This window comes from Hypanus sabinus, chromosome 24 (genome assembly GCF_030144855.1).
Source record: "Hypanus sabinus isolate sHypSab1 chromosome 24, sHypSab1.hap1, whole genome shotgun sequence".
In the NCBI taxonomy this organism is placed as follows: domain Eukaryota; kingdom Metazoa; phylum Chordata; class Chondrichthyes; order Myliobatiformes; family Dasyatidae; genus Hypanus; species Hypanus sabinus.
In genome coordinates, this window is record NC_082729.1 from 8,671,464 (window position 1) to 8,695,082 (window position 23,619).

Below are 23,619 nucleotides of genomic sequence, written 5' to 3' on the forward strand. Positions count from 1 at the left end.
TGTCTCTCAGAAGATCTGTCCTAGACCCATCATATAAATGTAATTGCAAAGAAAGCATGACAACGCCTCTATTTTCTTACAAATTTGAGGAGATTTAGTATGATGTGAAAAGCTTTGACAGACTTCTGTAAATGTGTAGTAGAAAATATATTGACTAACTGCATCATGGCCTGATATGGGAGCACCAATAGTTTTGAATGGAAAATCCTAGTGGATTTGGCCCAGTACATCATGGGTAAAGCCCTCCCAACCATTGAGCATGTCTACTGAAACACTTTTGTAGGAAAGCAATATCCGTAATTGAAGATTCTCACCACCCAGCTCATGTTTTTTTCTCGCTGCTGCCATCAGGTAGAAGGTACAAGAGCCTCAGGACTCGCACCACCAAGTTCAAGACAGTTGCTAACCTGCAACCATCAGGTTCTAGAACAAGAAGATAACTGCACTCATTTATTGAGATATTTCCACACTGAATGATCTCACTTTAAGGAATCTTTCTTGTTATTACATGCTCTCGTTATTGCTGTTTATTTGAATTTGGGTTTACACAGTTTTTATTGTATGCTCTATTTGATCTTGATCTTTCATTGATCCTGTTACAGTTACTTTTCTAGATTTCCTAAGTATGCCTGCTGGGAAAAGAATCTCGGGGTTGTGTGGGGTGACCTGTATGTGCTCTGAGATAAAATTTACTTTGACCTTTGCTGGTAAAATCACAATAGGCCATTGTGAACTCAGGATCATGGTTGAAGGATTGGTTAGCCTTACTGTAGAGGTGGGGTGGGGGGGGGGGGTGATATAGACCATCTCAAAAAAACTCAAAAGATCAAAGTAAATGATCAAAGTACACATGTCTGAGATTCATTTCTTTGCAAGAATTAACAAGAACAAAGATAAAATAGAATCAATGAAAAAATACACAAAGACTGGCAGACAACCGATGTGCAAAAAACAAACCATGCAAATACAAAATATATAGAAGTAATTACATAATACCGAGAACATTAGTTGTAAAGAGTCCTTGAAAGTGATCCCATCACTTAAGGAATCATTTCAAAGTTGAGGTGAATGAAGTTATCCACACGGATTCGGGAGCCTGATGATTATAGCATGAAAACTTCCTGAACTTGATGGTGTGGGCCCTAAGGCATCTAAGGCTCTTGTACCTCCTTCCTGATGATAGCTGCAAGTAAGAGAGCAAGGCCAAGATGGTGGGGGGGGGGGGGGGTGCGGAGTGGATGTCTTGATGATGGATGCTACTTTCTTGTGACAGTGCTTCTTGTAGATGTGCTCAGTGGTGAGGAGGGCTTTGCCTGTGATGGACTGAGCTGTGCCTACCACTTTCATTTTCAGCAACTCCAGCAAGTTTTCCCTTCTATGTCTCAGTCAGGGAGGCAAAGACTAAAATTCATTTCCACAAAGACACAAATTTGCATTTTGCAAATCTGTATATCAAGTATGTTGGGGAAGGGTGTGTTTGAAATGCATGCATCCAATTTGTCATTTTCTTGAGTAACCGGAAACCCAAGTATAACAAGTTTTGAAAGAAATTTACCTGCAGAATGTTCTTTTAGTAATTAAAAGGGGTGACTTGATTCACTCTTACTAATCTTGAAGCAAGTCTATGCTTTCTAAATTTAAGAAATATTAGACAAATATACTATCCAGCAGGTTTAGCAGGTTTGGCTTTTAAAAGTCCAAGTTAATTTATAGCTATATTTCCACTGGGGATTTCTTCCACCTCAGATTACTTTACTAATCCAAGATGAATCTGATACTGATGTATGTTCATATCTTTAAAACAGCAGCTTGAAATGGGCCATAAAATAATTATAATTTTAGAACAATAGCAAATGAGTCATAAATGCTGGCCTTGGCAGCATACAATCAATAAGGGAATACATTTGTATAAAAAGAATGCTATTTCATTAAATTGGTAATTTTCAAGTATTTTTTTCCCCTGTGGATCCAAAAGCTGACTAGTTGGTGGATTTTTGCCATTGGGGGACCTACTTTGGGGACCCCAAATGAAATGTAGATATACAGTGTGTGTGTCTTCAGGCTTCTGTACCTTCTTTCTGATGGCAACAATGAAAAGAGGGCATATCTTGGATAATGAGTGTCTTTAATTATGGACACTGTCTTCTTGAGGCATTGCTCCTTGATGTCTAGGATATCACGGAGGCCAGTGCCCGTGATTGAACTGACCAATTTTACAAATTTCTCCAGTTTACTAGTCCCCCTCTCCACCTCCATACCATACACTGATGCAGCCAATTAGAATGCTCTCTACGGTACATCTATAGGAATGTGAGAGTGTTTTCAGAGAAGTACCAGATCTCAGCGATTCCAGATTGCTTCTCCCCATTTTCATGCTGGATGTCTTAAATGTTGCACAAATATTCAGGAAAAAAATAAACCTTGCATTATTTTGACACTATGTTTAACCTAAGTACAGAACGATTTGTAGCAGGTCTCATTGTAGGTTTAGTTAGCAGCCTGGTTTTATGTTTTTGATATGCCAAAATCTCTTCCAAAGACATTAATTTTGATCTATTTCTCATTCCATGACTCATCTTTCAGATTCTGCAAGTGGCACTTAAGAAAATTGGTAGGGCGTGGGATTTTTGGAAAATTCCTCAGTTATGACACAACCAACAATTGTTTGCCACCACTAGTCCTGCAGCAAGATGTAGAGCTTCACAGAGGGGTAAAACAGCATAGCTCATTAAATGTCTTTGGACATCTCATCTGTTTTAATATTCAGACTAGTAACTAATGCCAGATGTGTACAGTTGTTGGCTGATCTTCTGTGCCTTGTTTTGCACCTTGCCACATTGAGTTCATCTTGGAAAGCTAGTCTGACGATGAACTGTTGAGGGGTCTGGTTGCCTTGTTTCCCTTTCCCATTCTTTCATGTATGAACAGTACGCAGGTCAAGTTTTGTGTATTTTGTCACCTGTGACAGTAATAAACCTATAGAGCATGGTGATGAACTAGATGGAAGGGAGTGATGGAGGCTTCTGTACCTCCTTTCTGATGGTAGCAAAAATAAGAGGGCATATCCAGGATGATGGGGGTCCTTAATGATGAACACTGCCTTTTTGAGGCACCGCTCCTTGAAGATCTCTGGGATGCTACGGTGGCTAGTACCCATGATGGAACTGACTCTCTGCTGATGCTCTACAACTCTCTGCTGCTTATGAGATCCCCCCCCCCCCCCCAAAAAAAACACCATACCAGACTGTGATGCAGCCAGTTAGAATGCTGTCTACGGGACCTCTGTAAAAATTTGAGTGTTCTAAGTAACGTACCAAATCTCAAAGATTCCAGATTGCTTTTGTTCATTTTCATGCTGGACAGCTTAACTGATGTACAAATATGCAGATCGAAAGGAGTGATGGACCTACTGGTTGGTAAGTTAAGTGGTCACTGTAAGTTGTCCTGTGATTAGGCAAGGGTTAAATCAGGAATTGCTGGGCGATGTGTCTGAACATGCCGGAAGGACCTACTCCGTGTTGTACCTCAATAAATAAATGATTTAGTCTCATTGGTTCCAAATTGATTTTGCTTGTGTAGCGTTTCAAGTGGTGTTTTATTGTTAGCTCATGGAGTAAGTGCTAGGTGCATATTAATAGTAATTTTAAATTAGCTGATGATGAATCATTTAGGGCAGTGATAGCTAATAGCTCCAACATATATTTATTTTTATAAAACCTAGACTTGACCTTGGGTGTATAATTTCTTTCACATGGGTTGATTTTTGTTGCAGGAACACAGAAGTTAATGTAGATCACTGGTGAAGAATGGTGTAGCTAATGGCAATTGACCAGAAGCTGATCAAACGGTATTAAATATCTGGGCTTGTGGTGTTTCCCTAATGGGTTAAATTAGTTTTGCCTGAAATCTTAACTTGAATTTTGAAGCTCATAAGGAGCCACATCTGGTTTTGAGAATCAGGTTTAATACAATTTTGATATGATAAATGCAAGCACGCTTTTTCCCCTGAGGTTGGGTGGGACTGCAACTAGAGGTCATGGGTTAAGGGTGAACGTTGAAGGGGAACATGAGGGGAAGCTTCACTCAGAGGGTTGTGAGAGTGTGGAACAAGCTGCTAGCATAAATGTGCTTGCGAGCTTGATTTTAACACTTTAAGAAAAGTTTGAAAAGGACGTGGTTGGGAGGGGTATGGAGGGCTATGGTCCCAGTGCAGGTTGATGGGAATAGGCAGTTTAAATGGTTTGGCACGGACTAGATGGGCGAAATGGCCTTTTTCTATTCTGTACTGTTTTATGACTCTCAGGTATATGTTGTGAAATTTGTTGTTCTGTGGCAGCAATACATAATTTTAAAAAAAGCTAAATTGCAGTAAATATATATATATATAAGTGCAAAAAGAGCAAGAAAATAGTGAAGTAATGTTCATTATCCAGTCAAAAATCTTATGGTCCTTCTGAGGTGACACCTTTTGAAGGTATCCTCTATGTTTGGGAGGCTAGTGTTCATGATGGAGCTGGCTGAGTTTCCCCCAACATTCTGTAGCTTTTTTGAGCCTGTGTTATGGCCCCTCCATACCCAGTGATAATGCAACCAGTTAGAATGCTCTCCACAGTATTTCTGTAGAAATTTGCAAGACTCTTTGATATACATCTAAAATTCCTACTAAAGCAGTGGATCAAATGGCATTTAATAACTGGGCTTGTAATGTTTCAATCACTGCACAGACCCATTGTCACAGATTCAAGCCTGACCTTTGGTGTGGAGTCTGTTCGCTCTGTGACAGCAGATTTTCTCTAGGTGTTGCTTTCCCTTCACATGCCAAAGGTGTGTGGGTTGGTAAGTTAACTCTCCACTATAAATTACCCCAGTGTGTAAGTGAATGGCAGAAACTGGGGGATCTGATGGAAATGTGGGATTTGATATGGTCATAGTATGGATGGGTTCCTGATCACTGGTATGGACGCAAAAGACCAGTTCCTACACTCTATGACCATCAGAGCTTTCAGACTTGTGTAATGATTTAAAACAAATTGCCAAAGTAACAATTTGTGTGCTTAAAATGGATGAGATTTACCAGATTAGGGATGAAGTTAACAATGGTTTGTTTATTTCCACGGATGTTGCCTGACCTGCTGAGTTCTTCCAGCACGTACGTATGTGTGTGTGTGTGTGTGTGTGGGGCAATGGTTTAACTTGTCTCCAGGCTCTTGTCTTTGAGCAGGAATTATGAATATGAAACTAGAATCCCTTTTGAGGTTCAAAAAACACCTTGCTGTCCATGTCCCTTCCACTGTATACTCCTTCCAGTTTAGGGAGACTCTAAAAGCAGTGTGGTGATGTGGCTTTCGGTGGAACCTAATTTCAAAGAGTCTAACCGTAGCGGTGTATTTTTGACATTACTGACACGGTTAAAATCTTGTGTTGATTCATGTTTGCTAGGTGTTCGCTTTGAAAGAAAATCAGTCACTTAGCAAAATAAACCTGAGTGTAAACTTGAAATGCTCAATTCACTTTCACCTGGTGCCTTCATTAAACCTAAGTAAATACCACACAACGTGCACACACTTCATTGAATTGAATAATATGGCACAAAAAGAACCATTTGGCCTATTGAACTGTGGTTAATTTTACAGAATTCCAGTTAGCTTCAGTCTCTGTATCACTGATTTTCTCTGGTACTGTTTTAATTACCTTTTGAGCTGCATATTGCCCCCTTTTTAAAATACATCAATTTTTTTCCCTGTGGTATGTTATCAGTGACGTTGAACTGCCCTTTAACATTGGAAACGATTCATTTATTGTAACTTAATGAAATTTTAATTTGTTTTCTGCATGCAGAACAGTCAAAATGCTTTTGTACCCATTCCAAATGTGCACCCTTTTTTAATAGTAGGTCATTCAGGAAACTGGGTACATTGAAAATGACAGTGGCCAGTCCAACAGTCATTGGTACTTGTTATAATGCAGAGGATGCAAACGTATAAAATTTCTCAAGGACAACTGTAACAGGTGCCAAAAGTACGTTAAGTTTGCCATTATATTTTCTTTTGATTTGCTCCCTTTGGTGTAGAGGGCTTTATTGCAGTTAACACCCATCCATTTTAAACATTTTCAGCTCACACTCACGCACACACGTGCTGTGACATTCTCCAATTTTGAATTTTTGATTGAGTAGTCCAACAGTGGTTCATGAATTGTTCCCATTCTGTAAGAGACTGAGTAGATACTAAAGTTAAAAGGCACCTTAAAAAGGATCATATTAAGTCTGCAGAGATTCACTACTCTCTGGCTAAATGTGTTAGAACTTGTTTAGCTTTTGTTATTGAGTTAGCAGGAATAATGAAGTGGTGGGCTAGTCAGTGAGTAAGCAAGTGTTATAATTTTGAAACTTGTTAGCTTGTGCAAGGAATGGAAGACTTGATTTGCAATGTGGAATAATTTGAGACATGGAGCTTCTAGAGTTGAATCCATTAAACTATGATGTGGCTAATCTTCAATCAATGGTGGGTGATTTTGTTTTCAAGGCTACGTGATTGACATTCGCTCAAGCTTTGAGGTTTGGTACAGCAAACATCTAGATATGGATCTTGTCAATGACATCTGGAAATTGAATCAGTCAGGTTTATTATTGAAATATAGCATGAAATGTTTTTTTTAATGGCAACAGTACAATGCAAGACAAATACTATAAGTTAAAATAACACTGCTAAAGCTGAATAATGAGCTAGTGTCCATGGACTGTTCAGAAATCTGGTGGGAGGAAAGAAGGTTACTGCACCTCCTGATGGTACTAACAAGAAGATGGCATGATGTCGTCTTGTTAGAAGATAAGGTTTCTTAATGATACAGTCATGTATCTGTTTTTGAAAAATTCAATAAAAAGATTGAAAAAGAAAGGGTTCTTAATGATGGATGCCATCTTGTCCTCAACGGTGGGGAGGGTTGTACCTCTGAAGCTCTACAGTTCTCTTGTGCATTGAAGGCTCTATACAAGGCTGAACCTACAGCAAATTTCTATAGTATTCTGCTGGTGAGCATTTGACTTGGTATGCTCCACAGTATATATGTAGAAATTTGCTATGAAGTCTTGACACACTAAATCTCCTCCAACTCCTAAAGAGCTAGAGACAGTTGCTGTGCTGCATTCTTTGTGATTGCATCAGTGCATTGGGCCCACGATGGGTTCTCCAAGAAGCTGGCACTGAGGAACTTGAAGCTACTCACACTTTACACTGCTGACCCCTCAATGAGGGCTGGTATATATTCTCTGACTTCCTCTTCCTGGCACTCACAATTCCTTGGTCTTGTAGGCATTGAGTGTGAGATTGTTTTTTCCAATGCCATTCAACCCAGTGATCAATCTCACTCTTGTATGCCTCCTTGTCACCATCGAGATTCTGCCAACAGTGGTGTTAACAGTGAATTTGTAGATTGTGATTAAGCTGTGTCTAGCCACAGACATGATTACTGATTCACACTGGTCTCCAGAAAAGGAAATCGAGGATCCATTTGCAGTGGGGGGTAGAGAAAGTCAAGTTTTTGAAGCTTGTTGATTAGTAGAGAAGGGATGACTGTTGAGAGCTGAGCTATAATCCATAAACAGCAACCTGGCATATGTTTTGCTGTTGCCTAGATGCTCCAAAGCAGAGTATGAGATGTAGATTTAAATTTTTCAATTAGATATTGCCTGAAATCTTGCACTTTGCTCAACTTTTTATTTTAACAGTTTTTCTTGCTATATCTTTAAAATTTTCAATTGAGGTATTGGTTATTACTTTAAAGCAAATAACTAGTGTTGTCCTGAATGATTTCCCTTTAGAACTCAAATGTTTCTTTACAAGAGGTAACGTGTGTATTACACTTTAGTATAGCCTATGTCCTGTATGCTGCATTTTGAACTTTAGAATGTTGTAGGAAAACTGAATCAGGTAGCTCAGAATCACTGATGTAGGTTATATAATTTGTTGTTTAGGTGGTCAGTCCAGCAAAATGTTTTATTAAACACCTAGAAATTACAGTAAGAAATATTTCAAATTTTAAATTAGTGCAAAAAGAGCAAAAAAAAGGGACAAGGTAATGTTCTTGGGTTCATTGTCCATTCAGAAATCTGATGACAAAGAGGAAAAGCTGTTCCTAAAATGTTGAGTGTGTCTTCAGACTCCGGTTCCTCCTCTCCGATGGTAGTAATAATAGAGCATGTCCTGGGTGAAGAAGTTCTTGATGCTGGGGAGGCTAGTGCCCATGATGGAGCTGGCTTGAGTGGACAACCCTTTGATACTTCACATCCTGTGCAGTGGCCTCTTTATCAGACAGTGATGTAACCAGTTAGTATGCTGTCCATGGTACATCGAAATTTGTTTGATGTCTTTGGTGACATACCAAATCTCTCAAAACTCCTGATGGAATATAGCTGATGTTGTTCCTTCTTCGTAATTGCTTCAACTGTGAAGTCCATCTTGTGCTGATTTCCTGAAGGAAGAACATCCAAGTTGAGGTTTGGGTTTGTGCTTTGCCTTCTGTGTAGCAATGAATGGAATCTAATGCTATTGCGCCTATAATAGCGCAATAGTAATGGTTTTATAATAGTACATGGTTTTAAATACACTTCTCATGGAGGAATGGTCTTTTGGGCCCTGAATGTTTAGGTAATAGCTTAATCTTGCTGGTGTAGAATGTGTTGTTTAGCTGCTCCAAGCATAAAATCTGATCCTTTGAACGTTCCTGCATTCTTTAACTGCTGGTGGAGAATTGTGCTTATAACCAGGTAATTTTGCTGGAGTATGTTTAACATGAGAATGAGTGAAATCTTACAATTTAATGGTTTTAACTTGATCAAATGGAAGAGGTTCCAGACATTTGGAATAACTTGGTAAAATCCCTGGAGTGCTGCCTTGTTAAATTGCATAGCTGTGTTTGTTCTGGATAATCGGCTAGGGATCAATTCAAAGGTGATTGCATTTTTTTTTGATGCTTTATCTGTGATCCTGTGCTGGTTAAAGTCTTTTTGGAATGGTTTGTAGTTCCTTAATTTTTTTTGCATGTAATTTGCTTTTTTTTTGCTTGGTGGATCCAGAATAAAATACTAAACCCTTATTGTGTACACCAGAAGGGGTTTAGAGGTGGGGCAGGGTTCTTAACTGAAAGAAGCACAAACTGTTTCAACCCACCATCACATGCTCTATTTAATTTTTTTTGTTTTGTTTTCAGGAAGAACAGAACAGAGGCAAACCCAACTGGGAGCACCTGAATGAAGATCTCCATGTATTAATAACTGTTGAAGATACTCAAGACAGAGCAGAACTAAAGTTGCGAAGAGCCGTAGAAGAGGTTAAGAAACTTCTGGTGCCTGCAGTAAGTTTCTTAGCTGTTTCTGCTCTTGTTTATCATAAAGGCTGCAGTTCTTGGATTCAGAATATAATTGGGTTGCCCAAGCAGTTGAACGTTATCAGTATGTCACAGTAGCTACTGGATTTTCTTAGCTTGTATTACATTCGGTTATGAAGTTCTGTCTAAATGGCGATAGTAGATATCTTAAATTCTTTTGAAGCTGAAAATGGGTAAATTGCTGATCTGTCTTTCATGTCTCAGTGCTATACAAGAACTTGAGTCATTAACTTTATTGTAACTCTGGACCCATGGAATTGTGCTGTAGCATGTTATGCATATCACTTTTTTTGGTATGAATTTTCTGTGAGCTAGTAGACTTCCTAGGATTGCTTTATCGACTAAATTTTGCATCAGTTAAGTATAGTAATATTTGAATGCCTGATCACATTCTTAAGTGGCTTGATTAGTGTCAGTCTATGCCCACCTACAGCAAGACCTGGACTGCACCCCAACTTAGTTGAAGTATTTCAGGTGCTAACTGATGTAGCAATCGAGCTGATTTTGCTGTGAAGTTTGAGCTCAACTGAGGCTGGTGGGGAGTGTTCTTTGTTAATTTGATACAAGCCCTATTTTGGGTGACTTTTACAAGGCTCAGAGCAATGCTAATTAGATTTGAAAGCCTAAAAGAGAAGGTTCAAGGAGCAGGAATATATTCCTTCAATGGGTCTTCTGACAACACAAGTGGGTGAATCTTAGTCCTGTGTCTCTCTGCTGCCTTTTTGCTCTCAGACCCTCTCCCTCTACCTGTCCATTTTTTGCTTTCCCTTCAAAGGATTCAAGATACATTTATTATCAAAGAGTGTATATATTTTACAATCTTGAGGTTCATCTGCTTACAGGCAGCCACAAAACAAGAAACCCAACATAACCCAATTATCAAAAAAGAAAAGCCCAACACCCAATGCACAGAGAAAGAGTGGGGCAAAATGCAACCTATCAAAGCAAGCAACAGCATTCCAAACCAAATTGAGTCCATAGATCTGGACTCCAGGCCTATAGCCTTGATCTCAGGTTGGCATATAGCAGGGCAAATCATTAAATATTCGAGAACTCTCAGAATATTATTGGGACTGGTAGCCAAAACCTGGTGTAGTGTTTGAAATAATGGAACACACACAGCGATGGAGGAACTTTGTAGGTCATGCAGCATCTATGGATAGGAATAAACAGTCAGTGTTTCAAGCTGAGACCCTTCATTAGGTCTGGAGATGGGGGTGGTGGGGGGAAGCAAATGCTTGTAATGACCAGTATGTACAAAAATCTTGTGTCGTGCAGTTTTTTTGCTTAGTGACAACATGAGTGCACTAAATTAAGTGGAAGTAAACCTGAAGCTATTCTAAGGATAATAAGCCATTTCACTTCAAATGAACTAGCAGTTCTTTTGTGCTTCATGCCCTTTGCTTCTTTGATTCAACACAGTGAATCAATAATTTCTTCAATAAATACAGTATAAATAAGCCAGTTTTTAAAATCATAGGCTGTGTTGACAACACGGTCTGCATCAGAAACCAGAAAAAGAAATGTGATAGCGTATGATTGTGAAATATACTTAACATGCCAACGAGGTAGGGTGACAGTCTTATGTGCAGTTTAAATTTCTTTTGTGTGTTAGTAGCAAAAGATGCGTGCGCTCACACACCTTGGAGAGAACATAGTGAAGAAGCCATAATGAGGTGGGGGAAGGTGGAGTACAAACTGGTATATAATTGTTTGAAATCTTGTGTTGTTATTTAAATTGTGTATTGTAAGTCTTCAGAATTTTCAATCTCCAAAGGTCATCTCTTGACCAAGTCTATTATTGATAGGTTTTTTGGACAAATTGGGTTTGTGGGTTCTGACGATTGATCAGAAAAGTAGTCTTGAAGTGCATTATCTTGTCAAGATCCTGTCTGGCTTAAGGGGTGGTACTTCTATTGGGGAGTTGATATAAATCAGCAACAAATACAGTGGGTGTGAAAATGCAATTTCTGAAGGGCCTTCATGCTTCTAGCAACCACAACTAAAATGCTCACAAGCACAAAGTATGCAGGTATTGGAAATCCCCAAAGCCCCACACAGAATGCTGGAGGAACTCAGCAGGTCAGGCAGCATATATGGAAAAGAGTAAACAAATGACGTTTCGGTCCTGAAGAAGAGTCTTGGCTTGAAATGTTTACTGTTTTCGATAGATGCTGCCTGGCCTGCTGAGTTCCTCCAGCAATGTGTGTGTGTGAGTGGTTTTCAACTAAAGTGCCCTCTGAATTAATTTTTTTCCTTAAATTAGGCAGGGTTACATGAACATCTGCTCACATAAGTGAGTGAAACACTTTTGTTTTCAGCAGCATGAAATTACTGAATTTTCCACTACAATTAAATGCAGCTCTGTCCATGACCAGATTTTTATTTTGGTTTGTGTCAGTACCCTGCAATAGAGTGCTTCTGAGCTGAACATTAATACTTAATGGTATTCTTATTCCCTGCAGTTTGCTCACTGATTTTTTTTTCTCCCCCTCTTGGCAAGTTAATATACTTGACATTAAGTGATGCCAGGTGTGCATTTAAGTGTTCTTCAGTTAACATTGTGAAAAGAACTCTCAAGGTTGCAGATTGTTCAGAATAATGGAGTGTAATATCAGTTGAAATTAGTATTTTTTTTGTTCTGCCATCCAAATGCTTCCCTTCTTTGGTGGGGGGGGGGGGGAGAAGATTGTTCATTGGCTAATGTAGTGGGCTGGTGACTGATGTCTATTAGAGTTTGATTTCCTGAATTTTGTTACAATTACATGTACAATAGTCACAAATATCTACACTAAAGTGAATGCTAATTTGATTTTTGCATACAAGGAAATGTTGGATTGTCACTTGAATTTTTGAAAGAACATGCCTTCAATTGGACACTTCCCCCACTCTGACCTTTCACCTCTTCTCACCTACCTATCACTTTCCACTGGGTCCCATTCCCTTCTATAATACATTCTCCTCTCCTATTGGATTCCTTCTTCTCCAGCCCTTGACTTTTCCCACTACCTGGCTTCACCTATCGCCTTTCAGCTATCACCCTTCCCCGTTACCATTTTTTTCTCTCTGGTGTCTTCCCCCTTCGTTTCAGTCCTGAAGAAGGATCTCAGCCCAAAACTTCAGCTGTGTGTTCATTTCCATAGCTGTTGCCTGACTTGAGTTCCACCAGCACTTTGTGTGTTGCTTTATAAATTACTTGGTCAATTCTGGCTTGAATAGAAATATAGAAAAACCATAGCACAATACAGGCCCTTCGGCCCACAATGCTGTGCTGAACATGTGCTTACTTTAGAAATTACCCAGGGTTACCCATAGGCCTCTTTTTCTAAGCTTCATGTACCTATCCAGGAGTCTCTTAAATGACCCTATCATATCCACCTCCACTAAAATCGCTGGCAGCCCATTCCACGCACTCAACCCTCTCTGCTTAAAAAAACTTAACCCTGACATCTCTTCTGTACCTACTTCCAAGCACTGTAAAACTGTGCCCTCTCATGTTACCCATTTTAGCCCTGGGGAAAAAGCCTCTTGACTATCCACATGATCAATGCCTCTCATCAGCTTTTACACCTCTATCAAGTCACCCCTCATCCTTCGTCACTCCAAGGAGAAAAGGCCAAGTTCACTCAACCTATTCTCGTAAGGCATGCTCCCCAATCCAGGGAACATCCTTGTAAATCTCCTCTGCACCCTTTCTGTAGTTTCCACATCCTTCCAAAAATGAGGCGACTGGAACTGAGCACAGTACTCCAAGTGGGGTCTGACCAGGGTCTTGTATAGCTGCAACATTACCTCTCTGCTTTTAAACACAATCCCATGGTTGATGAAGGCTAATGCACCATACGCCGCCTTAACCACAGAGTCAACCTATACAGCAGCTTTGAATGTCCTATGGGCTCGGACCACAAGATCCCAATGATCCTTCACACTGCTAAGAGTCTATATTCTGTCATCATATTTGATCTACCAAAATGAACCACCTCACACTGACCTGGGTTGAACTCCATCTGTCACTTATTCCAGTTTTGCATCCTTTCAATGTCCCGTTGTAACCTCTGACAACCCTCCACACTATTCACAACATCCCCAACCTTTGTGTCATCAGCAAATTTACTAACCCATCTCTCCACTTCCTCAACCAGATCATTTATAAAAATCACGAAGGGAAGGAGTCCCAGAACAGATGCCCAAGGCACACCACTGGTCACTGACCTGCATGCAGAATATGTCCCATCTACAACCACTCTTTGCCTTCTGTGAGCAAGCCAATTCTGGATCCACAAAGCAATGTCCCCTTGGATCCTGTGCCTCCTTACTTTCAGCCTTGCATGGGGTACCTTATCAAATGCCTTGCTGAAATCCATATGCACAACATCTTCTGCTCTACCTTCATCAATGTTTTTAGTCACATCCTCAAAAAATTCAGTCAGGCTTGTAAGGCATGACCTGCCTTTGACAAAGCCAATGTGACTATTCCTAATCATACTATGCCTCTCCAAATGTTCATAAATCCTGCCTCTCAGGATCTTTTCCATCAACTTACCAACCACTGAAGTTAGACTCAATGGTCTGTAATTTCCTGAGCTATCTCTATTCCCTTTCCTGAATAAGGAAACAATATTTGCAACCATCCAATCCTCCGGAACCTTTCCTGTCCCCATTAATGATGCAAAGATCATCGCCAGAGGCTCAGCAATCTCCTCCCTCGCCTCCCACAGTAGCCCAGGGTACATCTCATCTGGTCCGAGAGACTTATCCAACGTGATGCTTTCCAAGACCTCTAGCACATCCTTGTTCTTAATGTCTAGATGCTCAGGCATTTCAATCCACTGTAAGTCATCCCTACAATCACCAATATCTTTTTCCATAGTGAATACTGAAGCAAAGTATTCATTAAGTACCTCAGCTATCTCCTCCGGTTCCATACACACTTTTCCACTGTTATACTTGATTGGTCATATTCTCTTATGTCCTCTTGCTCTTCACATACTTGTAGAATGCCTTGGGGTTTTCTTTAATCCTGCTTGCCAAGGCCTTCTCATGGCCTCTTCTGGCTCTCCTAATTTCATTCCTATGCTCCTTCCTGCTAGCCTTATAATCTTTTTAATCTCTATTATTACCTAGTTTTTTGAACCTTTTGTAAGCTTTTCTTCTTGACTAGATTTTCAACAGCCTTTGTACACGACGGTTCCTGTACCCCTACCATCCTTTCCCTGTCTCATTTGAACGTACCTATACAGAATGCCACACAAATATCCCCTAAACATTTCCCACATTTTTGCTGTACATATCCCTAAGAGCATCTTTTCCCAATTTATGCTTCCAAGTTCCTGCCTGATAACTTCATATTTCCTCTTACTTCAATTAAACACTTTCCTAACTTGCCTATTTCTCTCCCTTTCCAATGCTATGGTAAAGGAGATAGAATTATGATCACTATCTCCAAAATGCTCTCCCACTGAGAGACCTGACACCTCACCAAGTTCATTTCCCAATACCATATCAAGTACAGCCTCTCCTCTTGTAGGCTTACCTACATATTGTGTCAGGAAACGTTCCTGAACACACTTAACAAACTCCACCCCATCTAAGCCCCTTGCTCTAGGGCAGAGGTCAGCAACCTGCGGCTCCGGAGCCACATGCAGCTCTTTGATCTCTGTGATGCGGCTCCCCGTGGTTTGTTAGCTTTTGAAATGTAATTCGAAATTTGAAGATTATGGTGATCTTGTACAATCTGAAAACTTTGCGGAGACACCGTTTCCTGGCACATCCGAACCGGCTCACAATTAGCCACCGTTCCGGCTAAGGGAGATAGCCTACGGGGGTTTGTGAGTACGTGTCTTTTGGAGCATCCGCGCCCACGGGGACGGGTTGAGGGAGGCTTTAAAGCAAGGCTGTTTAGTTCAAAGTTACCTTTGACTGCAGTCTTTATTTTAGCGCTGCGTGTAGCACACCGCTACAACGTGTTTTTTTATCGCTATTAATATACAGCACAACTGCCAATGCCTGACACCCGCCAGTGTGCGCATTCTTTTAATTCTTCGATCCAAGGTAGTCTACCTACGGAGTAACCTTCAACCCAACGTCTTTTTTTCGGAGTTCAAAATGTTTTTGTTGCATGCAGAAATGTAATTTCGTTTTCTCTGCAGGAGTTCATCAATTTCATAAATGCAACACATTATAGTTTGTTTATACATAGCATGAAGGCAAAAAAAAAACCCGTTGTATGCAGTGTTATTTCATTTTGTGGCTCCCAGTGTTTTCTTTTCTGTGGGAAATGGGTCCATATTGGCTCTTTCAGTGGTAAACGTTGCCGACCCCTGCTCTAGGGAGATGCCAATCAATATTTCGGAAATTAAAATCTCCCACCAGAACAGCCCTGTAATTATTACACCTTTTCAGAATCTATCTCCCTATCTGCTCCTCGCTGTCCCTGTTACTATTGGGTGGTCTATTCATTAAAAAAAACATGAGTTTTTAGCCCCTTCCTGTTTCTAACTTCCACCCACAGAGACTCAGTAGACAATCTGTTCATGACTACTTCCTTTTCTGCAGCCGTAATCTATTTCTGATCAGCAATGCCATGCCCCCACTTCTTTTGCCTCCCTCCCTACCCTTTCTGAAACATCTAAAGCCTGGCACTCTAAGTAACCCCTGGCCTATCCAAGTCTATCCAGTCCAAGTACTGATACATGCTCTAAGCTCTTCTGCTTTGTTCATGATGCTTCTTGCATTAAAAAATTTCAAGGTTTGAATCTTTGTAATATTAATTTGTATTTCATTCTGTATTACAGATAAAAGTACAAGACTAAAAATGCTCTTTTTGGCTATCTTATAATCTGCTTTCTATTCTTTAATGAAATTTCCATGATTTAAAGAAACTTTTAAATTCTAGCTAGTAATTTAACTTAGTCATAGAGCAGTACAGCTCAGAAATTGCCCTTCAGCCCATCCAGTCCATACTGAACTATTATTCTGCATGAATTGTAATTGCATATAATTCTGCAAATAGATTTAAATTCTGAGCATACACAAGGAAATCTGCAGATGCTGAAAATTCAAACAGCAACACACACAAAATGCTGGTGAAACAGCAGGCCAGGCAGCATCTATAGGGAGAAGTGCTGTCGACGTTTCAGGACAAGACCCTTCGTCAGGAATAACCAAAAGGAAAGATAGTAAGAAAAGAAAGATAGTAAATTCTGAGCATTGTAATTTGATCACATGATTTGGGAAGAAGCTCCAAAAATGCAATTTATGGTTAATTTTTAATAAATTCAGCTGAAGTTTGAAAATACAAAATTTCTAAACATCTGTTACTCATTATTGACATGTAATTTGGCTGTGAATATTCTTGTGGCATGGATTTTGGTGTTAATTTAGTGTTTCTGCTGATGGTTGCATCAAATTATGGAAGTGTCCATCAAAGCTGATGTTGCTTTTAACTGAGATGCATCTGTTTCAGTTGAATCTTTTCTGGCGTTTAAATACGTTAGATGTGATGTCCGACTCTAGTGTGTCTAAAAATCTGATACATTTTTCTTTTTTGGACATTTGATGTATTTGCTAACTTATGATAGAGATAATGATTTGTAGCCTGTTTTTTTCATAATTAATTTAAGTGTTTGAAAATACTGGTGCCAGAAGGTCACCACTGTGTTTCACTTCAGTATTTTGTGCACTCAAGCAGAACTTGACAAGTTTTGGCTCCTATTTTTAGCTTTTTTGCAAGTAACCAACTGAATGGAGCAACTTGCAAAATGTGATGGTGTTTCTTATTCAAGCAACTGGGTTTTGTGAAATCGAGTTACAAATATAGTGGATTCCCTACTCTTCCCTCCTTCCACCCCACCTATCCAAAGAGGTTGTTCCATGATTTCCTTATCCACTTATCCCTCTCCACTGACCTCTCTTCTGGCACTTATCCCCATAAGCATGACAAGTGCTCTATCTGCCCCTACACTTCATCCCTCACCACCATTTAGGGCCTTCTGGGTGAGGTAACACTTCACCTGTGAGTCTGTTGGGGTTATCTATTGTATCCAATGCTCCTGGTAGGGCCTCTATATCAGTGAGACCCGATGCATATTACAGTAGATATTCTATTTGAATACCTTTTGCACTGTCTGCCACAGCAGGCAGGATCTCAAGTGACAGCCTTTTTTAATTTAATTTCCCATTCTGACATGTCTGTCCATGGCCATGATGACTACTGCCACGTTGAGGCCGAGCTCAGGTTGGTGGAGCCATTCTTCATATTCTGTCTGCATAACCTCCAACATCATGACATAATCATTGATTTCCCAATCTGGTTCCCCCCTCACTACTTTTCTCACTTGCCCATCACTTCCCTTTTATTCCCCTCCTTCCCTTTCTTCCATGGTCCATTGTCCTATCCTAGAGGATTCCTCCTTTACATCTTTCACTTTTCCCCTCCCGGCTTCTTAGTCCAGTCCCTCCCTCACCCAGCCACACTCTCCCTCCTGGTCTCACCTATGACCTGCCAGCTTGTACTCCTTCCTCTTCTCTCCTCCACCCCCCACACCCCTACCACCTTTTTATTCTGGCTTCCACCCCCTTTCAGACTTGGTGAAGAGTCTTGGCCTGAATCGATGACTATCCTTTTCCCTCAGATGCTGTCTGACTTTGAGTTCGTGTGCTGGAAAAGGGCTTGTTTGTATACTTACGGCACTTGAGGAAATTTGACTTGAGGGTTGCCTGTTGTCTCAGTGAGTGGAGAAGCATAGAACTGAAAGTGGATACTGCAGTAGGCCTGATGTCCAATATTAAAGGAATTATTGTCTTAAAGGACAGAAGAATATCTATCTCTGCTGAGGTTTTGATGGCTATAATTCAGATTAAGTTTTGAGGTTCAAGTGTACAGGACAATGAGAACTGAAGGTGGTGGCTGGCTAATTGGACTGATTGCCACTCCTGAAACTAATGGATTTTCTTAGAATTTGCAATCTTAGCAAGAAATGAGAACTTTTAAGAAGCAAGAAAATTTGAATGTGAAATGGTGCTCGCTCTCAAGAGTTTGACAGTTGCCTTGAGTAGCTTGAAAGAGTGTAATACTAATGAGCAAAGTGAACCGGAGCAGTTAGCAAGTGCCATATAAATGTGGAGATACCCGTGAAACAATTCAGCAAAAGGATCATTCCAAACATGACTTGCTTGCTGATTACTTGCAGCAGTGAGCATTTAGCTCTCTTTGTGAAATGCTATTAAAATTAGATTGGTATGAAGTTCAGATGCAACTTTTTGAGACTTTGTAATTTGACATGACACAAACAAAATCTATTGCTTGTGATGCTGTCTAATTGAACTGGGCGAGACTATATTTGATATTTCACATGCTCTCCCTTGTATGAACAAAACACTGTGCTCATTAGCACTTCATTTGCGGAATATTTTTAGACCACTTTGAGTTAAAGCATCCCCATTTTGCCTCAGAGCATGATGTGTATGAGCACCAATGTAGGAAAGTCCTGAATGCACAGTTTTTTAGCTTTTATTAGAAATTGCTACACATGAGCTTTGAAAACCTTTCAATTTTTCACCTATTTGTATGCCCTGCTAGTGAAAAATGATTGGCTATTTGAGGAAGACTTGGATTTTATAGCCAAAGCAACACAAAATTCTGGACGAACTCAGCAGGTCAGGCAGCGTCTTTGGAAAAGAGTAAACAGACGATTTTCAATCAAAGTGCTTCTCAGTCCTGCGGACCTTCCTGACCCGCTGAGTTCCTCTAGCATTTTGTGTGTGTTGCTTTGGATTTCCGGCATCAGCAGACTTTCTTGTGTTTGAGTTTTGAAGTCAGTCGTCAAAAAAAAACTGCATGACTTTATTTTTCACATTTGTTAATCCCTTTGTCCAGTCAACTCAACTCCCTGTGGGCACAATGGAGGCCTTGCTGCCAAGATGGTTACTGTGTTGTCATAATTAATGGTGCTGCTCAGGTTCAAGGTACACAGAATTCAAATTCAAGACATCTTATGCAGATGGAATTGTAAGGAGCTTTGTGTAATCTCAACAGGTTAAATGTTAGCAACGCACTCAAAATGCTGGAGGAACTCAACAGGCCAGGCAGCATCAGTGAAGATGAATAAATAATGGATGTTTAAGGCTGAAACCTGTCTTCAAGACTCGGGGATAAAAAGACGAGTAGTCAGAGCAAGAAGTGGGGGGGGGGGGCGAGGAAGATGTACAAAGGTGGTAGGTGATGTGTGAAACCAGGAGAAGGGGAAGAGGTGAAGTTAAGAGCTGGAAAATTGATTGATGAAAGAGATAAAGGGCTGGAGAAGGGGGGGGGGGAAATCTGACGGGTTAGAAGACTATGGAAGAAAGTGAAGTGGGAGGAGTACCAGAGAGAGGTGATGGGCAGCTAAGGAGATGAGGTGAGATAGGGAACAGGAATGGGGAATAGTGAAGGCAATTACAGGGAGTTCAAGAAATTCATGCCATCAGGCTGGAGACTACCCAAACGGAATACAAGGTATTGATCCTCCAGCCTAAGGGTGGCCTCGTCGCAGCACGGGGAGGCCGTGGACTTACATGTAGGAATGGGAAATAAGATTGAAGTATTAACTGGGCTGCAGATCCCAAAGAGATCATTGTTTCTCTCTGGGACATTGCTGCTCAGTGACAATGCTGTTGCATTGTATATGCCGTTATTTTGCCAAAAATGTGTTTAAAATGAAAATCCATTTTTGTGTAGATCTTCACTAAAACAGAAAGGAATGATGAAGAATATGTGGACAAGATCGTCCTTTGTATTTTTCCCCCATGTCTTCATATTAAAGTAAATAAAGTATTATTTTTTATTAAGCATATGATTATCAGGGTGGCATGGTAGTGTAGTGGTTAGCACAAGGCTTTACAGTGCAGGCGACCCGGGTTCAATTCCCGCCGCTGCCTGTGAGCAGCTTGCATGTGTCATCTCCGCACTCTTCCCCCCTCCCCCCAGTGATTGAGTGGGTCTTCTCCCACAGTCCAAAGATGTACTGGTTGGTAGTTAATTGGTCATTGCAAATTGTCCTGTGTTTAGGCCAGGATTAAATGAGGGGTTTGCTGGGCAACACGCCTCAAAGGGCCTACTCTGTGCTGCACGTCACTAAATATAAAATTAAGTTGCGCGTTTTGCATTTCAACTCAACTCAAGCTAGAAACAATTTGCTCAGTTCAAAGCACATTAGACCACTGGCAGTCTTTCCCTTTGTAATTTTGGTCTGCTCTAAAACTGCTTGCTATTTCACTAACTTGGTATCTGCCAGCTTGTATTAAATATTTTTGAATGCACTTGTTCTTCAGCTAGGAGTGAACTGACTGATGCTTTGCACTACTTTGATGCAAGCTGAAGGATTGGTACAGATTTTCTTTGATACAATTCCTACTAAAGAGCTACCTTGCTCTGTATTGAAATCTCCAAGTGTTGGAATTGATTTACCTTGGATTTGATCCATCTGGCACAGAATAAAGGTACTCTAGCTCACTCATTCTGCCATCAGACACACGATCTAATTCTTTTACCTACTAGCTATTTGCTGTATCGTTTCTTCCACATTCTAGTTAATGAGAAGATAAAATTATTCATTGGTGGATTACTGCTGATAAATGGCTTTGCCATTTAACTTTGTCTTCTAATATTAATGAATAATCACATACCAATGATTGAAGCATTTGTATTAATAGTGGCTTTAAGTTGATATTCAACGTGTTTGTTTCACACACTACTGAAATACTGTCGGAAGCTTAGGATGGTGGTGAATGTTGGTAGCTCGAATTGAGGTGTTTGTTGTCTTATCGCTGTGTGGCTCGCTGCCTTGTGTAGAGTCCCCCTCTTTCGGTGAATCAGTGATTTCAGAGGATGGTATCGTGGTACTGTGTTTACAGATTGGTTATTTTTCAGACTTGTGGTTTTTGTATTGTGTTTTTATTGCTCATTCCTTTTCTGTTTTATATAACCATATAACAATCACAGCACGGAAACAGGCCATCTTGGCCCTCCTAGTCCGTGCCGAACCCTTAATCTCACCTAGTCCCACTTACCCGCACTCGGCCCATAACCCTCCACTCCTTTCCTGTCCATATACCTATCCAATTTTACCTTAAATGACACAACTGAACTGGCCTCTACTACTTCTACAGGAAGCTCATTCCACACAGCTATCACTCTTTGAGTAAAGAAATACCCCCTCGTGTTTCCCTTAAACTTCTGCCCCCTAACTCTCAAATCATGTTCTCTAGTTTGAATCTCCCCTACTCTCAATGGAAACAGCCTGTTCACGTCAACTCTATCTATCCCTCTCAAAATTTTAAATACCTCGATCAAATCCCCCCTCAACCTTCTACGCTCCAATGAATAGAGACCTAACTTGTTCAACCTTTCTCTGTAACTTAATTGCTGAAACCCAGGTAACATCCTAGTAAATCGTCTCTGCAATCTCTCTAATTTATTGATATCTTTCCTATAATTCGGTGACCAGAACTGCACACAATATTCCAAATTTGGCCTTACCAATGCCTTGTACAATTTTAACATTACATCCCAACTTCTGTACTCAATGCTTTGATTTATATAGGCCAGCGTTCCAAAAGCCCTCTTCACCAACCTATCCAACTCCACTTTCAGGGAACTATGCACAGTTATTCCTAGATCTCTCTGTTCCTCTGCATTCCTCAATGCCCTACCATTTACTCTGTATGTTCTATTTGGATTATTCCTGCCAAAATGTAGAACCTCACACTTCTCAGCATTAAACTCCATCTGCCAACGTTCAGCCCATTCTTCTAACCGGCATAAATCTCCCTGCAAGCTTTGAAAATCCACCTCATTATCCACAACATCTCCTACCTTAGTATCATCGGCATACTTACTAATCCAATTTACCACCCCATCATCCAGATCATTTATGTATATTACAAACAACATTGGGCCCAAAACAGATCCCTGAGGCACCCCGCTAGTCACCGGCCTCCATCCTGATAAACAATTATCCACCACTACTCTCTGGCATCTCCCATCTAGCCACTGTTGAATCCGTTTTATTACTCCAGCATTAATACCTAACGACTGAACCTTCTTAACTAACCTTCCATGTGGAACTTTGTCAAAGGCTTTGCTGAAGTCCATATAGACTACATCCACTGCCTTACCCTCGTCAACATTCCTCGTAACTTCTTCAAAAAATTCAATAAGGTTTGTCAAACATGACCTTCCACGCACAAATCCATGCTGGCTACTTCTAATCAGATCCCGTCTATCCAGATAATTATAAATACTATCTCTTAAGAATACTTTCCATTAATTTACCCACCACTGATGTCAAACGGACAGGTCTATAATTGCTAGGCTTCCTTCTAGAACCCTTTTTAAACAATGGAACCACATGAGCAATACGCCAATCCTCCGGCACAATCCCCGTTTCTAATGACATATTAAAGATCTCCGTCAGAGCTCCTGCTATTTCTACACAAACTTCCCTCAAGGTCCTGGGGAATATCCTGTCAGGACCCGGAGATTTATCCACTTTTAAATTTCTTAAAAGCGCCAGTACCTCCACCTCTTTAATTGTCATAGGTTCCATAACTTCCTTACTTGTTTCTCACACCTTAGACAATTCAATATCCTTCTCCTTAGTGAATACCGAAGAGAAGAAATCATTCAAAATCTCTCCCATCTCCTTCGGTTCCACACATAGCTGACCACTCTGATTCTCTAAGGGGCCAATTTTATCCCTCACTATCCTCTTGCTTTTAATATAACTGTAGAAACCTTTCGGATTTACTTTCACCTTATTTGCCAAACCAACCTCGTATCTTCTTTTAGCTTTTCTAATCTCTTTCTTAAGATTCCTTTTACATTCTTTATATTCCTCGAGCAATTCCTTTACTCCATGCTGCCTATATCTATTGTAGACATCCCTCTTCTTCTGAACCAAATTTCTAATATCCCTTGAAAACCATGGTGCTCTCAAACCTTTAACCTTTCCTTTCACCCTAACAGGAACATAAAGATTTTGTACCCTCATAATTTCACCCTTAAATGACCTCCATTTCTCTATTACATCCTTCCCATAAAACAACTTGACCCAATCCACTCTCTCTAAATCCCTTCGCATCCCCTCAAAGTTAGCCTTTCTCCAATCAAAAATCTCAACTCTAGGTCCAGTCCTGTCCTTCTCCATAATTATATTGAAGCTAATGCTATTGTGATCACTGGACCCGAAGTGCTCC

The 23,619-nt window shown here is 40.4% G+C and overlaps 1 protein-coding gene across 8 annotated transcripts in view; it reads left to right on the plus strand.

Annotated features, from left to right (window-relative positions):
- The window catches only part of qkia (QKI, KH domain containing, RNA binding a), a 136,012-nt gene that overhangs the window by 72,307 nt on the left and 40,086 nt on the right, over window positions 1–23,619 (plus strand). For all 8 annotated transcript variants that reach the window (XR_009507769.1, XR_009507770.1, XR_009507771.1 and 5 more), the window contains exon 4: window positions 9,208–9,351. Coding sequence is in view for 5 of the 8 variants with exons in the window: in XM_059949249.1 (XP_059805232.1) it covers window positions 9,208–9,351 (144 nt within the window). In the remaining 3 variants the exon portion in view is untranslated. The remainder of the gene's footprint in view (window positions 1–9,207; window positions 9,352–23,619) is intronic.